Source organism: Sapajus apella, unplaced genomic scaffold, assembly GCF_009761245.1.
Source record: "Sapajus apella isolate SASKATOON/1434 unplaced genomic scaffold, GSC_monkey_1.0 scaffold3, whole genome shotgun sequence".
Taxonomy (NCBI): Eukaryota; Metazoa; Chordata; class Mammalia; order Primates; family Cebidae; genus Sapajus; species Sapajus apella.
Genome location: NW_022436943.1, coordinates 65,429,931 through 65,455,242, shown reverse-complemented (window position 1 = coordinate 65,455,242; position 25,312 = coordinate 65,429,931). Strand labels below are relative to the sequence as shown.

The window sequence follows — 25,312 nt, the reverse complement described above, 5'->3', positions numbered from 1 at the left end:
CTGGAGGTAGGAAAGGGCTTGACGGCCAAGAGGAGACCCGGGGACACAGGAAGGGAAGGGGGTGCCTGGCCCCTGGGATGGGCAGAGCACACAGTCAAGGCCCAGGAGCAGGACTGGGAGGCTAAGAGTGCTGGGAGCACCAAGGGGTCACCAGGGGAGGGACTGCATCCAACCCAAGTGCAGGGTAAGGAGTGGGGGCCGACGGTCACGGGGCAGGGCCGGACTGGCGCCAGCGGAGGCAGAGGGAGGGTGGAGATGCAGGCTCCGGGGGCCCTGCATGGCCGCTGCCGGTTTGAGGAGAAGCCATCTGGGGGAGAGGTGGGGCTGGCTGGGTTGGGAGGAGTTATCCCTGAAATGCCCGAGGGAGGTAGGGATCAGGGAGGAGAGGCCACCAGGCTCTGCAGGGCTCAGGCTGAGATGTGCGAGTGGAACCAGGGCCAGCCCTGTGGTTAGGCCTGCTGTCAGCAGGGCCAGCTCTGCAGTGAAGGTGGGTAAGGCTTTCTCAGGTCCCTTCCATGCCGACCTGGCTCCTGGAGACCTGGGCTGGTGGTCAGAGCTGCTCTGGGCACAGCTGCATGGGCTCCGGGGCACCTGGGCTTCCATGTTCCTTCAACCCAGCATGTCCTGCTCCGCAAGGACCTGCCGCTTCCCTTCTTATATCACACCCTCTTGGTCCCTTAAGCCCCTAGGATCCCAGTGAGTTCCGTGGCATGGGCCTCCCCTCCCTCCCCGGGAGGCCTGTCCTGGTACCCAGTGAGGACTACAGCAACACGCGCATCTCCTGCAGGGAAAGCCCGCCCCAGGCCCCTGCCCAAGACCCAGCATCCACGTGGGGCCCTCAGGGCCTCCGGGCTGAGCAGGGAGCAGCCATGCTGGCCATTCCAGCCTCAAAGCTCAGCTGCCACCTGATCCCAGGAGGAGCAGAGACAAGCCTCCTCCACCCAGATCATGTGGGGACAGCTCACGCACCCTGTGGAGGTGCTGGTGCCCGCAGCAGACCGACAACAGGGGTGCGGTCATGGAAGACACTTCTTCCTTCATAGGGCCAGGACCAATGATATCTCGGATCAATGATGTCCCCTCTGGCCCCCTAAGTGATCCTCTAATCTGTAAAAACATGTGTCTACAGGCTGGGTGTTGCCATCCCCAGAGCTGCAACTGCCCCACTGCAGACCCGAAGGCCTCGGAACCCTTGCCAGGGGGACTCCGCAGCCTGTGAGAATTACTGTTTTGTCAGGCGCAGGTGTGGGTGAATAGAAAAGGAAGAGTGGGGAGAGAGACAGAGAGATGGCATCGTAACGGACTCCTGGAGGACACGTAAGTGGTATAAGGGCAGTGCTCACTGCTGGGAACATTGAGCTGGGGACATTGCCTAAGAAGCGCTGCAGGCCAGTCGAGGTCCTGCTAGGATTTCCCTGGAGGGAGTAGGTCTGCACTGACTCATGGTGGAGAGTCCCTTGGTGGGATAGGAACTCCCTCAGGGCAAGGGAGGGCCACAGGCAGAGTAAGAAGAAAAATACCCATCCTGAGGACAGGAGAGCAGGAGTGAAGCGGCCCACCTACCAGAAGACCCTCTGGAAGGATGAGCTCAATATCTCGGGGATTTTCCTTATGACTAAGGGGAAGGTCGCATTGTGCCGTCAGCACTGTATTCATCCCGTGTCTCCCTAGGTGGTCAAAGGTCTGACCCACTTGCCCAGAGGGGGCAGGATGGATAGATGGAGAGCGAATGGATGGATGGATGAAAGGAGGATGGATGGATGGATGGACCATGGAGGAAGAGTGAGTGAATGGATGGATGGAGAATGAATGCATGAGTGGATGGGTCAATGGTGAATGATGGCTGGCTGGATGATGGATGAGTGGATGGATGATGGATAGATGAATGGATGGATGGATGGATGGATGGAGGATGAATGCATGAAGGATGGATGGGTGAGCGGGTGGATGGATGGAGGATGGATGGACAGGAGGCGGATGAATGAGTGGATGGATGGATGATGGATGGATAGATGAGTGGTTGGTTGGGTGGACAAATGGTAGATTGATGGATGGATGACTGGGTGGATGGAGGATGGGTGGATGGAGGATGGATGGACGGGAGGTAGATGGATGGGTGGACAAATGGTAGATTGATGGATGGATGACTGGGTGGATGGAGGATGGATGATGAGTGGATGGAGGATGGATGGATGAAGAATGGATAAGTGAATGAATGGATGGGTGGGCAGATGGTAGATTGATTGATGGATAAGGGATAAATAGAGGATGGAGAATAGACAAGAGAGTGGAGAATGAGTGGACAGATGGATGGAGGATGGGTGGACGATAGAGGATGGATGAACGGGTAGGTATTGGGAGCGAATGAAGGCAGGGGAGTGAGGGAGGAAAGTGAGGTGGGCCCTGTGTTCACCAGCCTTGAACCTACCTCATGGAGCTAAGGGTTGGCAGCCACAAGCTCCAGGCCACAACAGGGAGGTGAGTGAGCTGTGGTCCAGCAGAGGGGAGAACCCAGGAGTTGAGCATTAACACAAACCCTCTGTGCTTCCCTAGAGCCCTGGTGGAAGCACGTCCTACTGTGTGAAAATAACCCCCGTCCAGGACACCTGATTCTCACCCAGGTTCCTTGGGTCTTGCAATTCTAGGGTTCTGTGTTCTGCGAGCCCCGGCTAAGGGCATGCAGTCTTGGGGCTCTGAGGTCCCCGCGGCTGTTTGCGCTGTGGCTCTGTGGCTCCGTGGCTCCGTAGCTCTGTGGCTCCATGGCTACAGCCCTCTGCAAGCTCTCTCCCCCACCTCAGGCTTGACACAGTTCACACCCTGAGGGATTCTTTGTCATCACCCAGACTTCAGCACTGGGCACCCTTGCCTAGCCCTGTGAATGCCAGTGCCTTGCAGGGGCCCTGCTGGTCCTAGGTGCTGACATGTCATCTCTCCCAGGGAAGGCACCAGCCCTGCCTGTGGGCACCACCAGCTGTGGGCACCACCAGCCACACCTGAGAACAGGCTTGTTTCTCTGGGCCTTAGAAACAAAGGCCCCAGTCCAACACTTGCTGGGAACAGGCTGTGCCCCAAGGCAGGGAAGGGTTTCTCCAGGCACAAAACTGCTCCCTGGATTGCCACCCTGGCGGTGCAGGAAAGACAGGCCCAGCAAGGATGAGGGGCCTGTGTGGAGGGGCAGAGCCGGACTCCAGCCCTGGCCTGTGGCCTGGTCCATGGACACTAGCTGTACCCCGGAGGAGTGGCTGGTAGCCAGGGTCCCAGGGGCTGACCTAAGACTGGGGCAGAGCCAGGCGTGGCCTGAGAAGCAGGTGGAAGGGGCCGTGCCTGGGACTGTGTAAAGGTGACTCTGGCACTGGGGGAGGGCTGGGGAGGCCTCGGAGTGAGGGGGAAGGGCCCAGGCCCAGAAGCACAGCCCAGCAGTGGCTCCCGCTCACAGGGTGTTGCTGGGCAAGGCTGGGCCCTTGCTGTCCGAGGCTCCATCTGTGCAAGTGAGGGGCTGCGAGGAGCAGGGAAGCCTCTAGAAAGACACCACACCACTCAGCCGCTCTGCTCCAGGCAGCCACCTGCCCCCATCCGGGGGAAAGAGGAAGAGAAGGGGCCTGGCACCTGCGTCCCCAAACCCTTGCCCAACAGCCACCTGCTCACCAGGGGATGGCCACATGCCCTTCAGGTCCCTGCTCAGACAGCTGCTCCCAGGTCAGTCCTCCCTCGGCCTCTCAGCCCCAGACCCTCAGCCTCCACCTCATCACACCCTGCTGTGGGTCCCACAGAGCCAGCAAGGGTCTGTTCCCACTCCCCACTGGTCGAGGGGCCTTCGAACTGGCCCTGTCCCTCTCCTCTCTTGGTCTCCATTACACCCAACGTGTCTTGCATATGGCCGGTCCTTATAAAATGTTGCTGAATGGATGAATGAATGAATGAAGTGCCTCAAGGCAGAGGGATGCATTTTGGAGCCCCTGGGGTGTGGCTGGGACTCCTGCTTGCCCAGGTGACAGCCTGAGGCTGAAGAAGCCCCTCCCTGTGCCCTGGTGCTTCCCAGCTCCTCCAGCCCAGGGCGCTGCCTTGTCTACGGGGTACCCACTCAGGACAGGGCCGGGGACTGCTGTCCTGGAAGGCTGGAGTAGCGGGCTATGTGGCCCTGAGCCAGGCGCTTCCCTCTCTGGGCCGCCATACCCTTGCGTGGTCCTAGGAGCCCAGCACGAGGTAGAGGGGGCAGAAGCTGGGGGAAGGGTCACAGGCAAGGAACTTCTGCTCCAGAGAGAGGCCTGGGCTTGTCCCCACGCTGGGCTTGCTCCCGTGCTGGGCTTCTGGGTTCAGGGTGCAGCCTGCAGGGATGAGGGGGCGGAGCGGTGGTTTTCCCTGCCCCAGTTTCCTTCATCGCCAATCTCAGGTGTCGTTCCTGCTGCCAACAGCCTGATGGTACCAGCCACCAGGTCCGGGGCCCCAGCTCCAAGGGGTGAATGGGAGGGGCGGAGTGGGGAGAGGGCCCAGGTGCTAGAGGACAGAAGAGGGGGGAGGGGAAGGGCCGGCGGTGAGGGTGAGAAGTGCCTGAGACCCCACCAGGTTCTGCCCCACTCAGGGGCATGCCCGTACCTGCCTGGCACTCTCTGACCTTCATTTCCTCACCAGCAAACAGGCACCGGGCGAGGACTGGCATGAGGGACCACAATGGCTCTTCTCCCCATTCCAACCCCTGGCTCTGAGGCTCTAGTCAGGTCACTGCCTACAAGAAGCCCTCCCTGACTGCACTGTGCCCATAAGCTCCCCGCTGTCCAAGGGCTCCTGGCATCAGAATCACACACTTTCTCCTGAAAGTAAATGGTGCATGGGGCCGCTGTTCATGCCTCCTGAGGGTGAAGCTGTTCACGCTTCCTGAGGGTGAACCATGCGTGGGGCTGCTGTTCACGCTTCCTGAGGGCGAACCACGCGTGGGGCCACTATTCATGCCTCCTGAGGGTGAAGCTGTTCATGCCTCCTGAGGGTGAACCATGTGTGGGGCCGCCCTTCACGCCTCCTGAGGGTGAACCGTGCGTGGGGCCGCCGTTCATGCCTCCTGAGGGTGAACCGTGCGTGGGGCCGCCGTTCATGCCTCCTGAGGGTGAACCGTGCGGGGGGCCGCTGTTCACGCCTCCTGAGGGTGAACCGTGCGTGGGGCCACTGCTCATGCTTTTGCTAGGACCACCTGGCATGGGCAGCTCATCCTCGTGAGTAGCGCCATCAGGGCAGAGGCCTTCCTCCCCCAGAACTGAAACCTGCTGTGGCTTCCATGCCTGGCAGGGACGCAGCCACAGTGACGCCTGAGGCATCCCACGGGGCTGAGCTAGATGTGCAGGGCCCTCCTCCTCCAGCCCCAGGCGTGGGGAGCCCACTCCCCCTTGCCCCACACTTAGACCCCACTCTCAGGCCACCTGACATTCTGGACCCTCCAGTGCCACCAGGCCCAACAGGGATCCCAAACCTGTTCTTCCAGCAGCTCTCATGCCCCTGGCCACAGTGAGTCACCCTCCCCACCTGCCATGCCCACCAAGTCACCACCCTGTCACCAAGCCCTGAGCTCTGCTTCCCAAGCCCCTGGAAGCACCTTCCCCAAAGCCACCCATGCCTCTCACTGCACCCCATGGACGCAGGGACTTGGAGCTGGAGGAGACGTCTTCTCTCTGGGCGGGGGCATAGACCTCTGGGTCACCTGCCTTGGAGAGTGAAACTTCACTCGAGGAAGCCTGGCACCAGCCAGCAGCCTGGCACCAGATGCAAATGTGGGGCTGCCCCAGGGGCTCCTGCCTGCACCCCTCCTGGTTTCCAAAGGCACCACCGGACAGCCCCTCCTGTGGGCAGGTCCTCCAGGTCCTGGGACTGTCAGGGAGAGCCCTGCCAGGAGCATTCTCAGGAGACATTTACTGGGATCTGCAGCATTGTGATGTGGGGTTCAGCAAGGGAGAGATGGGGGAGGAAGGGGCAGATGGTCGGTCTCCAGCCCAGGCCTGACTGGCCCCAGGAAGCACGGTGCTCCTCAGAGCCTGAGTCTCAGCCCAGCCCAGGACCACCCTCCCTGCAGCAGGCCCTGCCCTGGCCCAGCCCTTTTGGTGCCTGTTCATCAGCCATGTGGCAGCAGCGGTGGGAGGCTGGGCCCAGGGCTGACCTCCTTCTCTCGCTCCCACTCACCATCAGCCTGGCCAGGGCAGGGGCAAGGCAAGTCTCTGTGGGTCCCTCCACACCACAGCTGGCTGCTGCCCAGCACAGGCGAGCGGCAGAGGGGACTGGGCCAAGCAGGAACAGCAAAGCCAGGAAGGAACGAACCACTGGGCCCGCTGTGGGGGCAGACCCCTGCCTGGGGAGGCAGCAGGCGCAGCGCCCGGAGACAGCCAGGCTGGTGGGCGTGGGCCAGACAGGGTGGGGCGGGTGCCAGTCCTGGGCCGATGCTTGCACAGGGCCCTGCGGATCCCGCCGGCTGGCGGGCTGCTCAGCCCCGCCCAGCCCATGCCTATAAGGCCCCAGCCGTGCAGGGACCCACACTGCTCCCTGACAGTGCCAGCAATGAGGACAATCCTGCTGCTCGTCGCCGCCCTGGCCATGGCTGCGGGGCCAGGTGAGGGGCTGAGCCAAGGGAGGGGGGGTGCGCAACTCTGGCCTCCAAATACTAGGAGGCTGGAGCTGACGACCTCTAGGCACAGAGAATCCCGCACTGTGTGTGCCAAACTCTTCACCTTTGAAACAGCAGGGAGCCATCATCTTAACCTAACGGAGTACCCTGTGTACAATGTTTCAGAATCTGAGGATCTTAGAATTGACTCCTGGAGTCACGGACCCTGAGTCAGCGGAGCAGGGGGTGTCTAGAGATGCTTCTCATTGGGAGGGCTGCCACCAGCCCCACCCAGTCGCCAGGTCTCCCCCAGCACAGCCTAAGATAGCCCAAAGGCCACCGAGCCCTTCTTCTCATAGGCTCAGAGCAGCCAAGCTGGCAGGCCCTGGCTCAGTCAGGCCCTCAGAAACACGGCCGTCTACCCTGAGGACAGCCACCGGGGTGGGGGACAGCAACCAGGGTCCTGCAGGCTGCCCTCGGCACAGTCAGAGCTGCCTGAGGCCGTGCAGGAAAGGCCGGCAGCACACCCTAGACAGGGCCAGGTCAGGACACTTCTTCCCAGCCAGCCCAGCCTGAGCACAGGTCCCCTGAGGCTGCATTCAGGGCACTCGCCCCGACAGGGCCCAGGGCCGGGGGTTGGGGGCCCAGGGCAAGGGCAGCATGGAGAGTGGAGGCCTCTGTCCTGGAGGGGTCTCCGCGGGTGGTGGAGCAGGCCTCACTGAGTCCCGTGCTCGGCCGTCCCCCGCCCCGCCCCCGACAGCCCTTGCCCTCCGCTGCCATGTGTGCACAAGCTCCAGCAACTGCAAGGAGCCCAAGGAGTGCCCGGCCAGCGCTCGATACTGCACGACCGTGATCACGGGTGAGCAGCCTCTGTCCAGGCGCCCCGGGGGTGGGGGACATCCCTGGCTGATGGGGGTGCCAGCAGGGAGGTGGGCAGGGGGTGGGGGGTAGAGGCGGCCGCCGGGCCTGACCATGCTCACCTGTGCCCAGTGGAGCCTCTGAGCGGGAATCTGGTGAACAAGAAGTGCATGGACTCGTGCATGTCCACCCATACCCAGCAAGGCCAGGTCAGCAGCGGCGCCGGCTCCACCCAGTGCTGCCAGGAGGACCTGTGCAATGAACGGTTGCACAGCGCGGCGCCCACCCGCCCCGCCCTCGGCCTGGGGCTGGCCCTGGGCCTCCTGGCCCTCCTCTTCGCCCCAGGCCTGTGACCTCCCCCCAGGGAATGCCCCTCCTGCCTTTCCTTCCCTTTCTCCCTTCCCCAGCCACAATGGGGGTGCCAGGAGCCCCAGGCTGGGGACTTCCCCGAAAATCTGGGGCCAGGTCCAGGTGGGCATGGAGTGCTGATGACTCAGGGCAGGCCCCACAGACCCCGCAGAGAATGCAGCCCCTGCCGCGTGGAGGGTGGAGGACGGGAGCCTCCCCGCACCCCCCCACCGATCACCACATTTCAAACTGTTTTTTTGCTGTTTATTTTTCTACTCAAATCTCTGCATGGACATAAAGGATTTAAACCGGTGTCTTTGTGTGTGCTATTCTGGGACAGAGGGGGTTGGTGGCGGGCATCAGGCCACACAGGTCTGAGCCTCCAGCACATGTTCCCTGGGGCCAGTCATGGAGCCAAGCCCCAGAGGTGGAGGGCACCCTGGGGTGAGGCCTGCATAGGAGCACAGGGCAGAGTTTTGTAGGCCTCTCCCGCATGCAGCACCTAGGGGAGAAGGCGCCCCCTCACCCCTTCGCCCTGGGCCATGCCCCGACACCAGGGTTCAAGAGCCTCCAGAGAGGCTGGCTTGGTGCACCCTAAGCCCAACCCCAGCCTTGGAGCCATGTCCCATAGCCACAGCCCAGGAAAAGTCCCATGGACCCCCATCCCTGGGAACCCAACACGCCCCTTGGCCAGACCTCACCAGGGTGCAGTAGGCTGGGCGGGGAGCATGACTCAGGGAGTGCGGGCCAGGCGGGGTCGCCCAGAGGCAGGGAGGGTTCCGAGCCCGCTGCAGGGGTTCTGGCTGTATTTCCGGTACAAGGCTGTGGCGTGGAGTGAGAGGACTCCCCCAGCAGACGCCCCAGCAAGGAGCTCTTTCCCTCCTGGAGAGGGCCAGAGGCTCCCGAAGGCTGGCCCCGAGTCTCAGGCCTCACTCAGGTCAGAGCAGAACTCCGCCTTCCCAGACCAGTTCCCTCCCAGGCCTGGCGTGGGAATCCATGGTGGCCGAGCCCCCTCTGGCCCTGGCTGGCCGACCATGGCGTGGGTGGCGGCTGGTGAGGGGTCAGCAGTGCTCCCTGGCCCCGGGTCCAGGCACTCAGCTCTTTGTCCCTGGCACCATCACCAACCCCAGTTCCAGCCGAGGGCCTGGGGGCGAGCAGGGTGCTGGATGGTTGTCGGAGGTGGAGAGTGACGTGGGGAGGCTTGCTCTTAACATGTGTCCACCCTGCCTCCCCTGGGACCCAGGGACACGGTGCAACCCCACCCTGGAGGGCTGCCTGACCAGTGGTCAACCAGGGCACTGTGACCCAGGCCTGGGTCTGGGTGAGCTTCACTGTCCCCACTTGGGATCCCCTCTCTCCACACCCAGTCCCCACCTCCCCAGGGTGACCGAGGTGGGTCACTTCTTGCCCTGACTCAGAGACCCCAGGCAAAGCACTCCGCCCCCCGGGGCCTCCGTCTTCCTCCACTGGGCACCCACCTGAGGCCGCCAGCACCCCATCTGCCGCCCGTGGCTGTCAGTGGTGGCCCTGGCCTCCCGCGAAGCCTCAGCCCTCCTCCCGGCCACCGCAGGGCTGCGGGCGTTTCCCATTTTCCCTCCTGCGCTCCCGGGGCCCAGACCCACCTCGTGCTCCTGCCCTCGGCTGGAACTGGGGTTGGTGATAGTGCTGGCCTCAGGGTGCCAGGGACAAAGAGCTGAGTGCCTGGACCCGGGGCCAGGGAGCACCGCTGACCCCTCACCAGCCGCCACCCATGCCATGATCGGCCAGCCAGGGCCAGAGGGGGCTCGGCCACCATGGATTCCCAGGCCAGGCCTGCGAGGGAACTGGTCTGGGGAAGGCAGAGCTCTGCTCTGACCTGAGTGAGGCCTGAGACTTAGCCTGCCGGGACTCGGGGCCAGCCTTCGGGAGCCTCTGGCCCTCTCCAGGAGGGAAAAGGCTCCTTGCTGGGGCGTCTGCTGGGGGAGTCCTCTCACTCCACGCCACAGCCTTGTACCGGAAATACAGCCAGAACCCCTGCAATGGGCTCGGAACCCTCCCTGCCTCTGGGCGACCCTGCCTGGCCCGCACTCCCTGAGTCATGCTCCCCGCCCAGTCTACTGCACCCTGGTGAGGTCTGGCCAAGGGGGTGTTGGGTTCCCAGGGATGGGGGTCCGCCCAGGCAGCTGAACTTGCCCTGGGTGGTGGCTGTGAGTAGTCAGTGCCCACATGGCTCCGAGGCTGGGGCTGGGCCTGGGGTGTGCCAAGCCAGCCTCTCTGGAGGCTCTTGAACCCATCTCAGGAGCATGACCCGGGGTGAAGGGGTCCCTTCTCCCCTGAGTGCTGCCATGCTGGAGGGCCTGCACACACTCCTGGGGTGAGGCCTGAGTCAGAGCCTCCTCTGGTGGCCACCGGAGAGCCGGGTGCTGGGGCACGGGCACAGGGAAAATCCTCCGTCTCCCGGGCCAGTGCCGCTCATGCCCCCATCTGTGCCCTTTTCCACCCCACTCTCGACAGGAGCCTGGAGGTCCCCAAGTGCCCAGGACAGGGCGTGTGAAGGGACCTGGGCATGGGAGTCAGGCAGACAGCAGAGGAGTGGGAGCGCCCAGGCTGCAGACCACCCATCCCCACTTCCGTGTGGGGAAACCAAAGCTGGGCGAGGGAAAGCGTCTCCTGCCCACCTCCCTGCAGGCTGACCGCAGGAATCCTCGTCAGGGCCAGGGCCAGCCGCTTCAGGAACGGGGTGGCCAGGGCTGCCCTTGTGGGATCTGGCTGTCCAGGCTGGGCGTTAAGGGAGGCTCTGTGCCCAGGGCAGCCTGGAGGCAGGAGGGAATGGCACCTCCCTCACCACTCCCAACCTGGAAAGTCAGGAAGCCGGGGCTGTGGCCACAAACTCCAGGACAGAGGGAGGGAGTTCCGTTGTGGGTCAGGGAAGACTTCGCAAAGCGGCGGCCGGCACAGGGACAACAGAGGCAGCAGGGGCTGCAGGGTCCAGCCTTAAAGGCTCTGTGAGCCGCTCCCGGGTGCTGCGGAGACGAGAAATTGTAGAAATAAAAGACACAAGACACAGAGATAGAGAAAAGAGAGTTTGGGCCCAGCGGTCCACTGCTACCCAGATCGCGGAGACCAGCAGTGGCCCAGAATGCCAGACAGGACACTTTCACTTTTATTGAGTTGCAAATCTGGGGGTGGGGTAGATAGGGCATGGCCTTGGTGGTCAGACACTGGGGGCAGGGTGGATAGTGTGTGGCAGTGATAGGGTCAAGTACATCGCGTGTCATTCAGGTGGGGGCTCAGGAATTTCTGGCACCCGAAGTGAGGCAAGGAGCATAATGCATCGGCACCTTTTCCATACTTATCAAGAAAGAACTGAAACATTAGGATTTATATGACGATTACTGATTATCTTTTCTAAGACAAAAGGAACAGAAGCAGAACAGAACCAGGTGCAGAAGCAGAACATGAGAGTGGACATGGAACGTGACTGCTGAAGCACAGTGTCACATACGGACAGTTAAGCCCCAGATGTCTGTGGGCCTCCTGACAGCGTCAGGCCTCACCACAAGAGCCTGGAGAAGTGGAGTTTTTACCCAACTTCCCCAGGAAGGCGACATCTCGGCCATCTTGGATGTCTCCTTCCCTAGCTGGCTAAACAGCGGGCACTTTCCCGGCGCTGGCGCTGCCGCACAGCCAAGGTGCCCTCCAGCAGCCCTTGTGCGGGTGTGACAGAGGGCTTAGAGCAACTTGCCTTAGTGTCATTCATTTCACAATGTCACCCCAGGTTCACACTTCCGACCTGATAGGCATTAGTAAAGGAATTAAGATCACCTATGAATAACTAATAACTACTACGTTTATATTTGTAATTACTTTCTTCTTCAGTATGTATATGGAAATAGGCTGAGGCCATTTGCTCCTGCCTCAGAGCTTATGGGGTCTCCCCACTACAATGGGCAAGGCTGTGTGTGGGCCCTGGGCAAAGGCCCAGAAGTGGGAGCCAACCCACAGGATCCAGAGAGGGCCAGGCTGCCGTGGGACTGGGGGTGGCAGGACTCCAGGCAAAGCCCGAGGACAGTCACGGCTCCTGGGCCTTCACTGCCCTCTGCCCTGCACCTCCAAGTGTCCCTAGCTGAGTCTCCTGACCCCCAGGCTGCTTCTCTGTGACTCTGCTGGACAGCTCCTCAAATGTCCTGGACACAACTTGACCCCAGTCCCAGCCCCAGCCACCCTGTCAGGCCGCAGCCCCGAACAGGGCCTGCAACCCTGTAGGTGAGGACAGCGCAGCCGGCCAGAGTGGGCTGACAGCCCCAGCCCCTCCTCCCAAGAGCCCCTGAAGGAGCAGCTCTCTCTGCCAGATCCCAAGCCCAGGACCTGCAGGGAGATGTCTTGGGCACAGGACTGAGGGGTGGGACCCCAAAGCACAGTCACTGAAGTTCAGCCAGCACCCAGGGGTGGGGCACTGACCCTGTCAAGGGGTGGAGGGCTGACTCTCCTGGCCCATCACCAGGATACAATTTTTTCTGTGTCTTAAAAGTGGAAATGCTAAAAACAGTCAAAGCACAGTGTCCAGACAGAGGGCAGCTCTCAGGGAGACTGTGCAAAAGCAGCTTACCAGGTCCTCTGACCAGGTCCTCTGACCAGGACCAGATCTTCTGACCAGATCTTCTGACCAGGTCTTCTGACCAGGTCCTCTGACAAGGTCCTCTGACCAGGTCTTCTGACCAGATCTTCTGACCAGGTCTTCTGACCAGGTCCTCTTACAAGGTCCTCTGACCAGGTCCTCTGACCAGGTCCTCTCACAAGGTCCTCTGACCAGGTCTTCTGACCAGGTCTTCTGACAAGGTCCTCTGACAAGGTCCTCTGACCATGTCTTCTGACAAGATCCTCTGACCAGGTCCTCTGACAAGGTCCTCTGACAGAGTCCTCTGACCAGGTCCTCTGACCAGGTCCTCTGACCAGGTCCTCTGACAAGAGCTCCACCTGCTCTCCTCATCGTCCAGTCAGGCCTCAGCTTCCACCAGAAAGGAAGGAGCACTATTCGGCCAGGTCAGGGGGGCCCAGGAGCCTCCCTTAACCCCCAGCCTGGGCAGCCAGATCCCACAGAGAGCTAGCTTTGGTTTGCAAGAGGTCCTCTTTCTGGTCTCGCCATGGACAAGCCGGACTGGGGAGGGTCTTCCTCCTGGAGGGGCATTCTCAAACATTGCTCTCATGGATTTTTCTCTGTTTTCTTTTTCTACCTCACTTGTTTTTTTCTCTTATTTTTGCTATTTTCTTTATTTTGCTTACCTTGGGTTTGAGTTGCTCTTTTTGTTCCAGTCTCTGAGGGTGAAAGTTTAGGTGGTTTTTTCGGAGAACTTCCTTCTCTTCTAAAAGAAGTTTTAGTTCTGTTTCTTTTCTAAAAGAAGCATTAGTGGGAACTTTCCCTCCAGGGCCCACTTCAGCTGCATCCCTTGACTCTGATGAATTGTGTCTGCATTTTCGTTCAGTTGGAAACATTTTCTGCTTTCTCCTTTGACCTACAGGTTGTTTAGAAATGCGTTGTTACACAGCTTTTAAATATTTGATGATTTTGTAGATGGATTTCTGTTACTGATTTCTAATTTAGCTCCAGTGTAGTCCAAGCAAATAATTTGTATGATTTTAATCCTTATAAATTTACTAAGATTTGTTTTACGGCCCAGAATACAGTCTGTCTTGGTGGATGTTCTTGGTAAATAAAGGTGTGTTCCCTTCTGTGCGGTGGAGTGTCCTATAAATATGGAGTTGGTCTTGTTCACTGGTGATGCTGTCTTCATCCTCACAGATTTTTTGTCTATTTTGAAATCTTTCAACAATTTGAAATTGAAACCTCTGTTGTGGATTTTCTTTTTTGCCTTTCAGTTCTATCAGATGTTTTGTTTGCTTTGTGTATTTTGAAGCTTCATTGCTAGGTGTGTACATATTTGTAAGGCTGGTTGCCTCGCCGGGAGTTTGGACACGCCCATCTCCCTCCCCTCTTGAAAATTACATTGTCAGAATATGCCCATCATCTACCTCCGCCTTGGAAATCCTCTCTGCCCTCGGCACCCAACCCCACCCTTGAAAATCCCCTCTGCACTCAGCACTTAGCCTGTCTTGGAAATCCCCTCTGCACTCGGCACTTGGCCCGCTCACTGGAAATCCCACCTACCTACCAATAGCAGCTCACCCCGTCCACATCCTGTTTCTCCAAATCCAATCAAAGGCCTTCATTCCCTATAAAACCCCACTCCTGAGAGGAGTCAGGCGTGACTTCCCTGGCCCCTCTCCCCGGGGCCACAGAACCTCGCCCGGGAGCTGAATAAATTGGCATCTAATTTTCTTGTGTTGGCCTCAGTTTCCTCGTTTTTAACTCGGCAATAAACCTACAGAGAATAAACTTTACAATATTTAGGACTGCTAAGACCTCCTCATGAACTGATCAATTTATCATTTGGTAATGTCCCTCTTTTTTAACTTTTCTTTCTTTCTGGTAGAGATAGTGTTGTGCTGTTTTGCCCAGGCTGGTCTCAAACTCCTGGCCTCAAGCAATCCTCCCCCTCAGCCTCCCAAAGGGCTGGGATTACAGGTGAGAGCCACCATACCTGGCCACTAATTTTCCTCGTTATTTCTGATTATAGTCTTTGCTTTAAACCTACTTTGATATTGATGTAGTCATTCCTGTTTTCTTTTAATTGATGTTAGCATAGTATATCTTTCTCCATCTTTCTACTTTTATCTTATTTGTGTTTGTATAAGTCTGGTGAGTTTCTTGATGAGAGCATATACTTGGCTGTTTCTCTTTCTATCCAATCTGACAATCTCTGTTTTTAATTGAGGTGTTTTTGTTTGTTTGTTTTTGAGATAGAGTTTCACTCTGTCACTCAGGCTGGAGTGCAGTGGTGCCATCTCAGCTCACTGCAACCTCCATCTCCCAGGTTCAATTAATTCTCCTGCCTCAGCCTCCCAAGTAGCTGGGATTATAGGCACCACCACCATGCCCAGCTAATTTTTGTGTTTTTTAGTAGAGAGGGAGTTTTCACTATGTTGGCCAGGCTTGTCTCAGTCTCCTGACTTTGAGTGATCCACCTGCCTTGGCCTTTCAAACTGCTGGAATTATAGGTGTGAGCCACTGCCCACTCAGCTAATTTAAGTGTTTAGATGGCATAGTGTCATTTTTGCTGTGGCTGGGTTTAAATATATATCATCTTGCTATTTGCCTCACTATTTTTTCCTTTCTCCTCTTCTGTAGTCTCTGTAACTTTTTTTTTTTTTTTTTTTTTAAAGACAGGGTTTCACCATGTTGGCCAGGAGCGAACTCCTGACCTCAGGTGATCCATCCGCCTCGGCCTCCCAAAGTGCTGGGATTATAGGCGTGAGTCACTGAGCCCGGCAACATGTGTTTTTCTAAATGATTCTATCTCATCACCTTCTTTGATTCATTAACCAGAGCTCTTTGATTTTTGCTTTTTTCTTTGTCATTTTTTAATGACACTTTAATGTCTTGGCATACACCTTTGACTTACTACTCTACCTTCAAGAAATAGTAGACCATTTCACATAGAGTAGAATAAATCTACAACAGTGAACTTCCATTGTCTCTCTCCTGGTCAATTTGTACTAATGTTTTATTCATTTTAAGATATACTATGCTACAATCTATGTGGTGATAAGATCCAGGCTTCAGTGCAGTAGTGTGATCACAGCTCACTGCAATCTTCGTCTCCTGGGCTCAAGCAATTCTCTCACCCACCTCCTGGGTGCAACCACACAGATGTGTCCCACCACACCCACTAATTTGTTTGTATTTTTTGTAGAGACGAGGTCTTTCTACATTGCCCAGACAAGGTTGGTCTTGACCTCCTGGGCTCCAGCGATCCACTTGCCTTCGCCTCCCAAAGTTCTGGGATTACAGGCACGAGCCACGGTGCTCAGCCTGTGCTACTATTATCATCTAATTTACTTCTACATTTGCTAGAAATTCCTTAACACATTGTTATTATTTTTGCTTTAGGTAGTCAACTTTTAACGTGATTCAACAGTAAGAAAAAAACTGCCTTCTAGTTCCTGTTTCTGGTATCCTTTAGTCCTTGGTGTAGATCCATATGTCCGCCTGAACGACCTTCCTTTAACACAAAGGTGCCCAACCCCTTGGTCAAAGACGGGTTGGGAGCCGGGCCCCACAGCAGGAGGTGAGTGGCTGGTGGGCGGGTGTTCAAGGGAAGCGTCATCTGTAGTTGCGGCATTAGATTCTCACAGGTGGGCAAACCCTACTGAGAGCTACAGATGCGGGGGATCCAGGTTGCGTGCTCCTCATGAGAAGCTAATGCCTGGTGATCTGTCACTGGCTCCCATCACACCCGGTGGGGCCATCTAGTTGCAGGAAAGCAAGCTCAGGGCCCCCACCGATCTTGCATGATAGTGAGTTGTACAATTGTTCCAATATGTATTACAATGTCATAATAATAGATATAAAGCGCACAGTAAATGGAACGTGCTTGAACCATCCCAAAACCATCCCCCTGCCTCCAGTCCCAGGAAAAATTGTCTTCCACGAGATGAGTCCCCAGTGCCAAAAAGGCTGGGAGCCGCTGCCTTCACGTTTCTTCCAGTGCCTGTCTGCCAGTGCTGCACCTTTTCTGCCTTTACGCATCTGAAAAAGTCTTTGATTCACCTTCATTTATGCTGGGCATTTACAGCTAGTGCTCGACTTACGACCACGATTGGTTCCGACAGACCGGTCGTAACACGATTTGGTTGTAAGTCGAGTAGGCTATATGTACAGTACTGTGAAATGATGTTATAAAAATCTTTAAGTCATATTTTGTCATAATTTTCTTTAATTATTGTTATATATCATAATTTTCTTTGTTCATTTTATGCCATTTGTATCATCTCTACACCATTTTGTTTCTTATTTTTACATTCGGCAGGTTTAAGTAAAACACTGCATTACCAGTACAACTGGTTTAATATTTGCAGAACATACAAAATGACAAAATACAGGTGCATACAAAAATACAAAATACAGGTGTAAAAAATACCATAGGAAACATTTTCCCAATTGCAAAACATATCAAAATATATAAACATGTACGAAACATTTTATTGGCCGCTGGTGCTTGGCTGCGGATCATTGATGTCGTCATCTGAGGCAGCAGTTGGGGTTACCGGAGTTGGTTTTTTCATAAACATGATGAGCTTTGTCTGAATTGTATGTTTCTTTTTTTCTTCATAAATTTCACAATATGGATGAAACACATCGTGCGCCATCCGTTCAATCCTTGCAAATCATTCGATGTTTGGGTCCATTGCTTCGAAATGCATAAGAAGTTTATTGGGAGGGGTTCGATGAAAAATATCCAAGACACAAAACACAAATTGCTGTACCGAGTCTGGGATAACAGTTGAAATGGTGCACGCGGAGATGGTAGTGCTGCCGGAAGCTGGTCCGCACTGTCGTACGCCCAGCTAGGCAACGTTTGCGCTGCCAGATGTGGAGCAGTCGTGGCTAGCGATTGTGGTCGTAAAGTCGAATGGTCGTAAGTTGCATAGGTCGTAAGTCTATCAATACCTGTAATTTCAAATTGACAGGTGGAATTTCTGTTTGTTTTGTGTTTTGAACGCTGCTTCACTGTCCCAGCTGGGATTGTTACTGACAAGAATATTCTGTACATAATGTCTGTTTTTCATTTTTTTCTCTGTCATAGTGCAAAGCAATTGGGTGATGACTCTCTGATGCAGCATTCTTCATATTTCTATGCTTAGCTGTTCACTGAATCCCTGGGTTCTGCAGGTTTACGCTTTGCGGCAAATTTGAAAACATCTTGGCAACTGTTTCCTGCATATCTGCTCCTGTCCCTTCTTCCTCTCTTCTGTGACCCTAATGGCACACAGAGAGTGCAGGGCTGTTGGCCCCACAGGGTCATGGGGTGTCCGCAGGATCCGAGAGGTAGAGACAGGACACCGAAGAACTGGAGAAGAGTATCTGGACTCGGGGGGCCATGCTGCCTATGAGCAGAGACAGGCGAGGCCCTGAACGCTCAGAAGCATCTGCATATTAGGTACAAGCAGGGGGCAGGGTCGTGAGAGAGGTCATCATCTACAGGCTTAGTGATAGGGCATATATAATCACAATCACATGAGTCACAAGCAAGGGGGCCACCCCATTATGTCGCCTGGGCAGAGACGTGGGCCGTGCACAGTAGGGGGCTGTGCCGTGCGCAGTAGTAGAGGGTCATGTATAGAAAAGGGGTCCACCCCCATAAGGTCACCGAGGCAAGGAGGTGGGCTGTGTGCAACAGGTGTCGTGCACAACACTTCTTATTTGCAGGCTGAGACTTCAAAGGGTTTCTAACAGAAGGATACTGTAAGCCAATGCAGTGGGAGCTGACAGACTTGTGCTCTTCTCTTAAGATATTTACGGGAGGATGATCTGAGCTAGCACAGAAGTGAGAAAAGACTGACGGGGTGTCCAGCCGCCGTGACTGGTCACACAGAGGGGTTCTTCTCCCTCGGTTACTTCCAGGATCTCAGGCCTGAGGTCTACTTTCCGCAGGAACTGGATGCATGGTACTACAACTCTTTTATCAGGAGAGGCTCCTGCTCGAAGCCTGCCATACAGCGTGTGCCCTTTCAGGCAGGGACACCACTGCCTGGGTCTTTGGTTCTCGTCCTGGTCTGCCTGTTTTCCCATGTACTGCTTCTGTTCTGTGACTGCTCTAGGCATTCCTCGTACTACAGACTACTATGTGGTTCTATGGAAGGATTCTACAAATCAGCACTAAATGTGTCAGTACAGCTCCGACTACATCCGTTATATGATTATATAGAAAGATTGTATGTAACTAAGCATGATTATATATATAAGCTAGATATAGTAAGCAGTGAGTTATTACGTGATTATATAGAAAGATTATATGGGACTAAGCATGATTATATATAAGGTAGATATAGTAAGCAGTAAGTTATGTGATTATATAGAAAGATTATATGGGACTAAGCATGATTATATATAAGCTAGATATAGTGATGATTATATATAAGGTAGATATAGTGAGCAGTGAGTTATACTTCAGGCACTAATTGTGCCTGGGGTCTGCAGTTCTCCTTCCTCGGTGCCCATGGGGGGTGTTACCCACAAGAGAGCAGCCCGCAGCTCCCATAGGCTCTGTTCGCACTGGCAGTCTTGGCTTTTCTTCTGTGATTCCTTTATATTTTTATTTTATTTTATTGTGTGTGTAAATATGTATATGTGTGTGTGTGTATATGTATGTGTGTGTGTATACACACACACACACACACACACACACACACACACACACACACACATATATATATTTGAGACAGTCTTGCTCTGTCACCCAGGCTGGAGCGCAGTGGCGTGATCTTGACTCACTGAAACCTCCACCTCCTGAGTTCCAGCAATTCTCCTGCCTCAGCCTCCCAAGTAGCTGGGATTACAGGCATGTGCCACCACACCTGGCTAATTTTTGTATTTTTAGTAGAGATGGGGTTTCATCATGTTGCCCAGGCTGGTCTCGAACTCCTGACCTCATGTGATATGCCCACCTTGGCCTCCCAAAGTGCTGGGATTCCACGTGTGAGCCAGCGCCCCTGGCCCTGTGATTCCTTCTTAGTAGTTTCTAATGCTGCTCTTCCGTTCACTCATCTGTCGTCTGTAATCTGTTGTTGATCCCACACTGTGCATTTTTCACATTAAACCTATTTCTCATTTTCAGAAGTTTGATTTGTGTCTTTTAAAACTGCTATGCCCCCATCATATTGTTCATGCTTTTCAAACCCACAAAATCTGTGTTAACATGCTTGCCTACTAAGACTTCATCTGTGTGACTCATGTTTTCTGCCCATGTGGCTCCAATTTTCCTGTTTCTTTGCATGCCTGGTGACGTGCATTTGATGTCAGACATTTTACTGAATGAATTTTGTATTGATGGGAGTGGGGCTGTCTTTGTATTCTTTTAAATAAAGATGGAGTTTCACTCTTGTTGCCCAGGCTGAAGTGCTGGAATGCAATGGCATGACCTCCGCCCACCGCAACTTCCACCTCCCAGGGTCAAGCAATTCTCCTGCCTCAGCCTCCCAAATAGCTGGGATTACAGAGATGCGTCACCATGCCGGGCTAACTTTTTGTATTTTTAGTAGAGATGGGGGTTCTCTATGTTGATCAGGCTAGTCTCAAACTCCCAATCTCAGGTGATCTGCGGGTCTCAGCCTTCCAAAGTTCTGGGATTACAGGCCTAAACTACGGCACCCAGCCTTCTTTTAAATAATTTTAAGGTTTTTTTCTTGGATGCAATTAAGTTACTTGGAGACAGATCCTTTCAAGGCATGCATTGATGCTTTGCTGGTTGGGCTGAATTTGGTCTTTAGCCTGGGGCTGATCTGACTGGCCTTTGAGGTGGTTCCTTTCTGAGGCCACAGCTGGATGGCGGGTGCACGATGGGCTTCTCCTCCCCCTGCACCCCGGAGCACGCTTCCCACCAGGGTGAGCTCTGGGAATTGTTTACGGTTCCTTGCCAGCGGTTCCTTCCATGTTTTGGGGGAGGTTCCTCAAATGCTGCCATAACTGGTCCTGCACTAAGGACTCAGGGAAGCCTCTGGGCCTCTCCCTCCTCCCCTGTCCGCTGCTCTTTCCTCTCCAGCCTCCTGTCCTGTGACTTCAGCCGCCCTGCCAGGATGCTCCACTCTGCTCATCCGGAGGCCCTGGGCTCTCTCTAGGCCCCTCCCTGCCCCCATCCTGCAGCTCACTTCATTTGCGTCGGTTCTTTCAGGGATCACTGCCCTGTGCTGCCCGTCCACTGCTGAGTTATGGCTAAAAACGCGTTGTTTTGTGTATTTGGCCTCGTATTTAGTTAAGGCTGGAGGGTTAATTCATAGCGGTCTGAGGCTGAAGCCTGCCACACACTCCGGTTCTGACCTGTTTGTTCATTTTACGCCTCTTCTCCCACCAGAGTGTGAGCTCCATCGGGTGGGAATATTCTGGTGGGAATATTCTGGAACGTCTGCTGGTTTTATTGTCTGTCCTCTCCCTGGCTCCTGGCACGCTAGGGCGCGCATTACCTCTCGGCAAACAGAACGACCCACTGGCCTAGTGTGTCGGGACCCAGGAGTTTCCCGGAACCAGAGCCCGCTTGCCCAGCAGACATGGGGTATTCTGCACCCCAGGCCCGTGAAAATGTTTTAAAGTAAAAAATGAGAAAAGAAAATGTTTTATCTTCTTTCTCACGTTGGAAAAAAATGAAAGCTTTAGGACCCATGAAATTCTATTACATTTTGCCAAAAACAGAACCAACAATGTAAGTCTTTAATGTAAAGATAATTATTCACATTAGCATTATGATGGTGAGAGGACCCCGCAGCACGGGGCTGCCTTCCGGGGCTGCCTTCCAGCTTTGCTAGGGGGCACCAGCGTGGAGGCTGAGCGGGCGCAGGCCAGGAGCAGCGAGGCGGCGGCGCCAGGGACCCCGCGGGCGAAGGGCGCCTGCTCCGGAGCTGCTGGGACTGCGCGGGAGGAGCGCGGGGCGGGGGCGGCGAGCCACGCGGCGTGACCGAGCGGGCGGAGGCGGCTGCGGGGAAGGCTGGGCTGCCGCGGGTCCGGGTGAAGATGGTCTGCGCAGTGTCCCTGCAGAACACGTGGGTCTGAGGGTCGCCGGGGAGTCACTGCCCCACGGCCTCTGCTGGAGATCCAGGTTCCCGGGCCGGCGTCGGTGTCCCAGCGCTCGCCGTGCGAACCGGCCGTCCGGGGGCGGGGCGGGGGCGGGGCGGGGGCGGCGCCTGCAGTGAGCTCGGCTTGGTTAGGAGCCCGGGAGGCGGGGACGCGGCGGGGGCTGGCGGTGATCTCGGGTTGGTCCTTGGCTTGGGAGGCGGGGAAGGGGCGGGGAAGGGGCGGGGCCTGCGGTGAGCTTCGCTTGGTGGGTAGCCCAGGAGGCGGGGCGGGGGCGGAGCCTGCAGTAAGCTCCGCTTGGTTACTGGCCCAGGAGGCGGGGCCGCGGCGGGGGCTGGCGGTGATCTCGGGTTGGTGCTTGGCTCGGGAGGCGGGGAAGGGGCGGGGAAGGGGCGGGGCCTGCGGTAACGGCTGGATGGGTGCCCAGGAGGCGGGGCTGGGGCGGGGCCTGCGGTGAGCTTGGCTTGGTGCGTAGCCACGGAGGCGGGGCCGGGGCGGGGCCGGGGCGGGGCCTGTGGGGAGCTCTCTCTGGGCGGGTCGTTCCGGGGGCGGGACTGGGGCTGGGCCTGCGGTGGGCATCTGGCGATGCGGCACCGTTGCTGCGGGGCACACAGACGCGCGTACAGTCTGACCGAGGGAGGCACCTACTGGCGAGCGGCCGCGGGGACTCGCAGGCGCGGCGGTGCCTCAAGGTGGTGAAGGTCACAGGTGAGGTCACCCTAATAGCTCTGCTCGCGCCCAGAGCCCTCCCCTCGACCCGGGACTGCAGTCTTTGGGGCGGGGCTCTCCGAGAGGGGGCGGGAAGCTCCGAGCCGCAGGCCTCGCCCGACTCTGGTCTTTGGCATCCTGGGGTTGGCCTGGCAAATGTGTCATGAAAAACAGATTTGTTGTTTTCAGGACAGGATAAGTCTAATTTAGTCCTCCAGGACGGGGATCGACGGCTGAGTATCCCCGCGGGGGATGGGGAATCATAATCCAACCCCCACCTCCCCGCTGTAAACCTCTTTCCAGAGAGGAGGCATCCCCATTCCAAACACCAGACCCAGCCTGCTTCTTCCGGTCTGGCCCAAGTTGCCTCCCGGGGGGCGCTGAAAATGCATTCCCCACAAGCTGGGCACAGCTCATCACTGCTGGGGAGCTTCTGCAGGGGCCAAGGACTCAGACAGCCCTAATCAGGGCTCTGGAGGTCTTCCTGAAAGAAGGGGCACCAAGTAGGGACACCCCAGGAGCAGAGGGGAGGGAGACAGCAAGAAGAGACCCAGGCCTCGGGCCCAGTCCTGCCGTGGCCAGTCATCCGTCCCCAGGGCCCTGTGTGGGATAGGGGCGAGGACCAGTTCCCATAGGACCTCTGCAGCAACCATCCCCTGGGTAAAGCCCTTGTCTGGGGCTGGTATTTAAGGCCCCTCTGCCTCCCCTTAGCACTGCCCACCCCCACTCCTTCTCTGACACTGCCCCTCATCCTCCTCCCATCCCTCCCCTGTCCAGCACTACAGGCTGTTTTGAGCTTTTGCAGGTGCTGCTCTCTGATTGGAATGAGCTGACCTCTTCTCCCCTCCTGTCCGATCCCAAGTGTCTTCTCCTCTGGGAAACCTTCCCTGACACCCACTGAGTTGGGTGGCCCCTCTGCCCACCCTCATCCCTGCCCAGGCCCCCATGGGTCCGTCAGGGCCCAGCACTGACCGCCTGTCTTTGCCCCCCGCTGTGTAGGACTGTGGCACTCCCTCTAGACTGGCAGCTGTGGGAGGCAGGCCCAGCACCACGTACTCCGTGCACCACCCTGAGTTGGATCCAGGGCTGTCTGCTGTCCACCTCCCCACTTCCACGCTGCCCTCCTGCCTGCAGCCATGACGCCCCTGCTCACCCTGTTCCTGGTGGCCCTCATGGGCCTACCTGTGGGTAAGATGGCCAAAGGACAGAGGGATGGACAGGCCCATGTTGAGGGTAGGTGGGCTGAAAGTAGGGAAAGAGGCCAGAAATCCCAGCAGCCACCCCTCCTTCCAGCCCCTGCCCTGGGGAAGGTGATGGGCTGGGCTCTGGTGTCCGGAGTAGGGGACTCTCCTGTTCTGTGACCCCTGTTCCCTTCCCGCCCATCTGCCGGCCCAGCCCAGGCCCTGGACTGCCATGTGTGTGCCTACAACGGAGACAATTGCTTCAACCCCATGCGCTGCCCAGCTATGGTTGCCTACTGCATGACCACGCGCACCTGTGAGTCTGGAGGCCCTGCGTGGCCCTGCCTGGGGAGCATGCGGAGGAGGTTCTGCCCTGCCCCTGAGCATGTTGGGTCCTGAGGAAGGAGGCCTGTTCTCTACCCCTGAGCATGTTGGGTCCTGAGGAAGGAGGCCTGTTCTCTGCCCCTGAGCATGTCGGCTCCTGAGGAAGGAGGCCTGTCCCCGGATCCTGTCGTGAAGCTCCAAGCTGAGGGCTCTCCCCTCATGGCCTTGCATGCTGGGTGGGGCCGTCTGTGCCCCCAACCCTCTACGGGGAGCTGGCTCACCGACCCACCACCCTGCAGACTACACCCCCACCAGGATGAAGGTGAGCAAGTCCTGCGTACCCAGCTGCTTCGAGACTGTGTACGATGGCTACTCCAAGCACGCGTCCACCACCTCTTGCTGCCAATACGACCTCTGTAACGGCGCCGGCTTTGCGGCCCCAGCGACCCTGGCCCTGGCCCCCATCTTCTTGGCCACCCTCTGGGGTCTGCTCTAAAACCCCCCAGGCAGACCCAGTCAAGAACAAAGCTCTCGGGAGACACGGCTGCACCCTCGCACCCCGCTCGCCCTGCCTCACTCTCCGCCCTCCCTGAGAACTCCTCAGCCATGCCCAGGACCTGGGCCTGTGGGCAAGAGGACGCCTGACCCCAGCCGCCTCTTCCCCAGCCACCACGTGACCTCACTTCCAGGCCTTGACCTTTGGCTTCCTAAAGGCTGATGTGTGGGGTCCCAAAAGCGTCTGGCCTTGGTGGGCTCAGCCCCTTGCCTGTCCAGGGCTGGGGGCTTCTGGCGCAGTGCTGTTTATGGGGAGGGTCCCAGTCAGGCGAGGAGCACTGAGCAGATGGATGCTGTGACCAAGCCCACCTTCCGGGAAGTCCCTGCCTCCACCTGCCCACGCTGCGCTGGGGCAGGGGAAGACGAGGAACTTGGGGGGACTCAGGAGGAAGAGCTCTTCCAGGCGGAGGACGGCTGCCATGCTTCCTCGTGAGGCCAGGAGCTGCCGGGCGGGTGCGGGACCCGGCTGTGGGAGGAAGGCCTTGGGCACCGTCCCCGTGCTGGGAAGGCTGCCCGGCCGCCTGGGAGCCACCCCTCGCAGGGGAGGGGGCGGCTCTGCCTCAGCAGGCCCCCAAGACCCCCGACGCTGCAGAGGCTTCTCCAGGTCCAGTAAGGGGGTCTGTGTCCTCTTGCTCAGTGAAGCCCCTTGACCTTTCCCGCCCCTCACAGGGAGGGCGCCGGGCCTGAGGCTGGCAGGAGCTGGGCTGTGCTATATTTGGTGTGTCCTAGTCGCTGCCCAGGCCAGTGCTATTCTGGGTAGGGAGGGAAAGGGGCAGGGCAGTGCAGGTGGCCTGCTGAGGCCTGGTCCCCAACCACAGCAGGGCCTGGTGGAGCAGGGCTGGGGGGCTGCACCCATGGGCTGGGGGTCAGGAGCAGCCCGGGGGTGGGGGGCAGGCGAGGGCGTGGGGAGGTGGGAGCGTGCCGCCCTCTTGTGGCCACGAGAGGGCGGGGGTGGGGAGGGCGGAGACCCAGCCTCTCCCCACAGCAGGACTGGGTTAGTGAGTGGGTGCCCCAGCGCCTTGCACCTGGGACTGCTTTGGCAGGGAGGGTGGGGCAGAAGCCCCAGCTGGGGTGGAGACTCCCAGGGACTCCCAGGGA

At 57.2% G+C, this 25,312-nt stretch overlaps 2 protein-coding genes across 3 annotated transcripts; both read left to right on the top strand.

Annotated features, from left to right (window-relative positions):
* Nucleotides 1–6,505: 6,505 nt before the first annotated feature.
* LY6D (lymphocyte antigen 6 family member D) lies at nt 6,506–8,098 on the top strand. The gene is made up of 3 exons (XM_032247608.1): nt 6,506–6,586; nt 7,341–7,439; nt 7,571–8,098. Exons 1-3 carry the CDS (start codon nt 6,535–6,537, stop codon nt 7,789–7,791), a joined length of 372 nt encoding a protein of 123 aa, XP_032103499.1. The 5' UTR covers nt 6,506–6,534; the 3' UTR covers nt 7,792–8,098.
* A 2,643-nt stretch (nt 8,099–10,741) lies between these two features.
* On the top strand, nt 10,742–24,394 carry LYNX1 (Ly6/neurotoxin 1). 2 transcript variants are annotated; one of them, XM_032254703.1, is made up of 4 exons: nt 10,742–10,751; nt 23,174–23,342; nt 23,550–23,651; nt 23,959–24,394. In XM_032254703.1, exons 2-4 carry the CDS (start codon nt 23,291–23,293, stop codon nt 24,153–24,155), a joined length of 351 nt encoding a protein of 116 aa, XP_032110594.1. In that variant the 5' UTR covers nt 10,742–10,751; nt 23,174–23,290; the 3' UTR covers nt 24,156–24,394. The 2 variants fall into 2 exon arrangements, with proteins under 2 accessions (XP_032110594.1, XP_032110592.1); XM_032254701.1 differs by lacking the exon at nt 10,742–10,751 and adding an exon at nt 21,932–22,154 and having other exon boundaries at nt 23,154–23,342.
* Nucleotides 24,395–25,312: the final 918 nt, after the last annotated feature.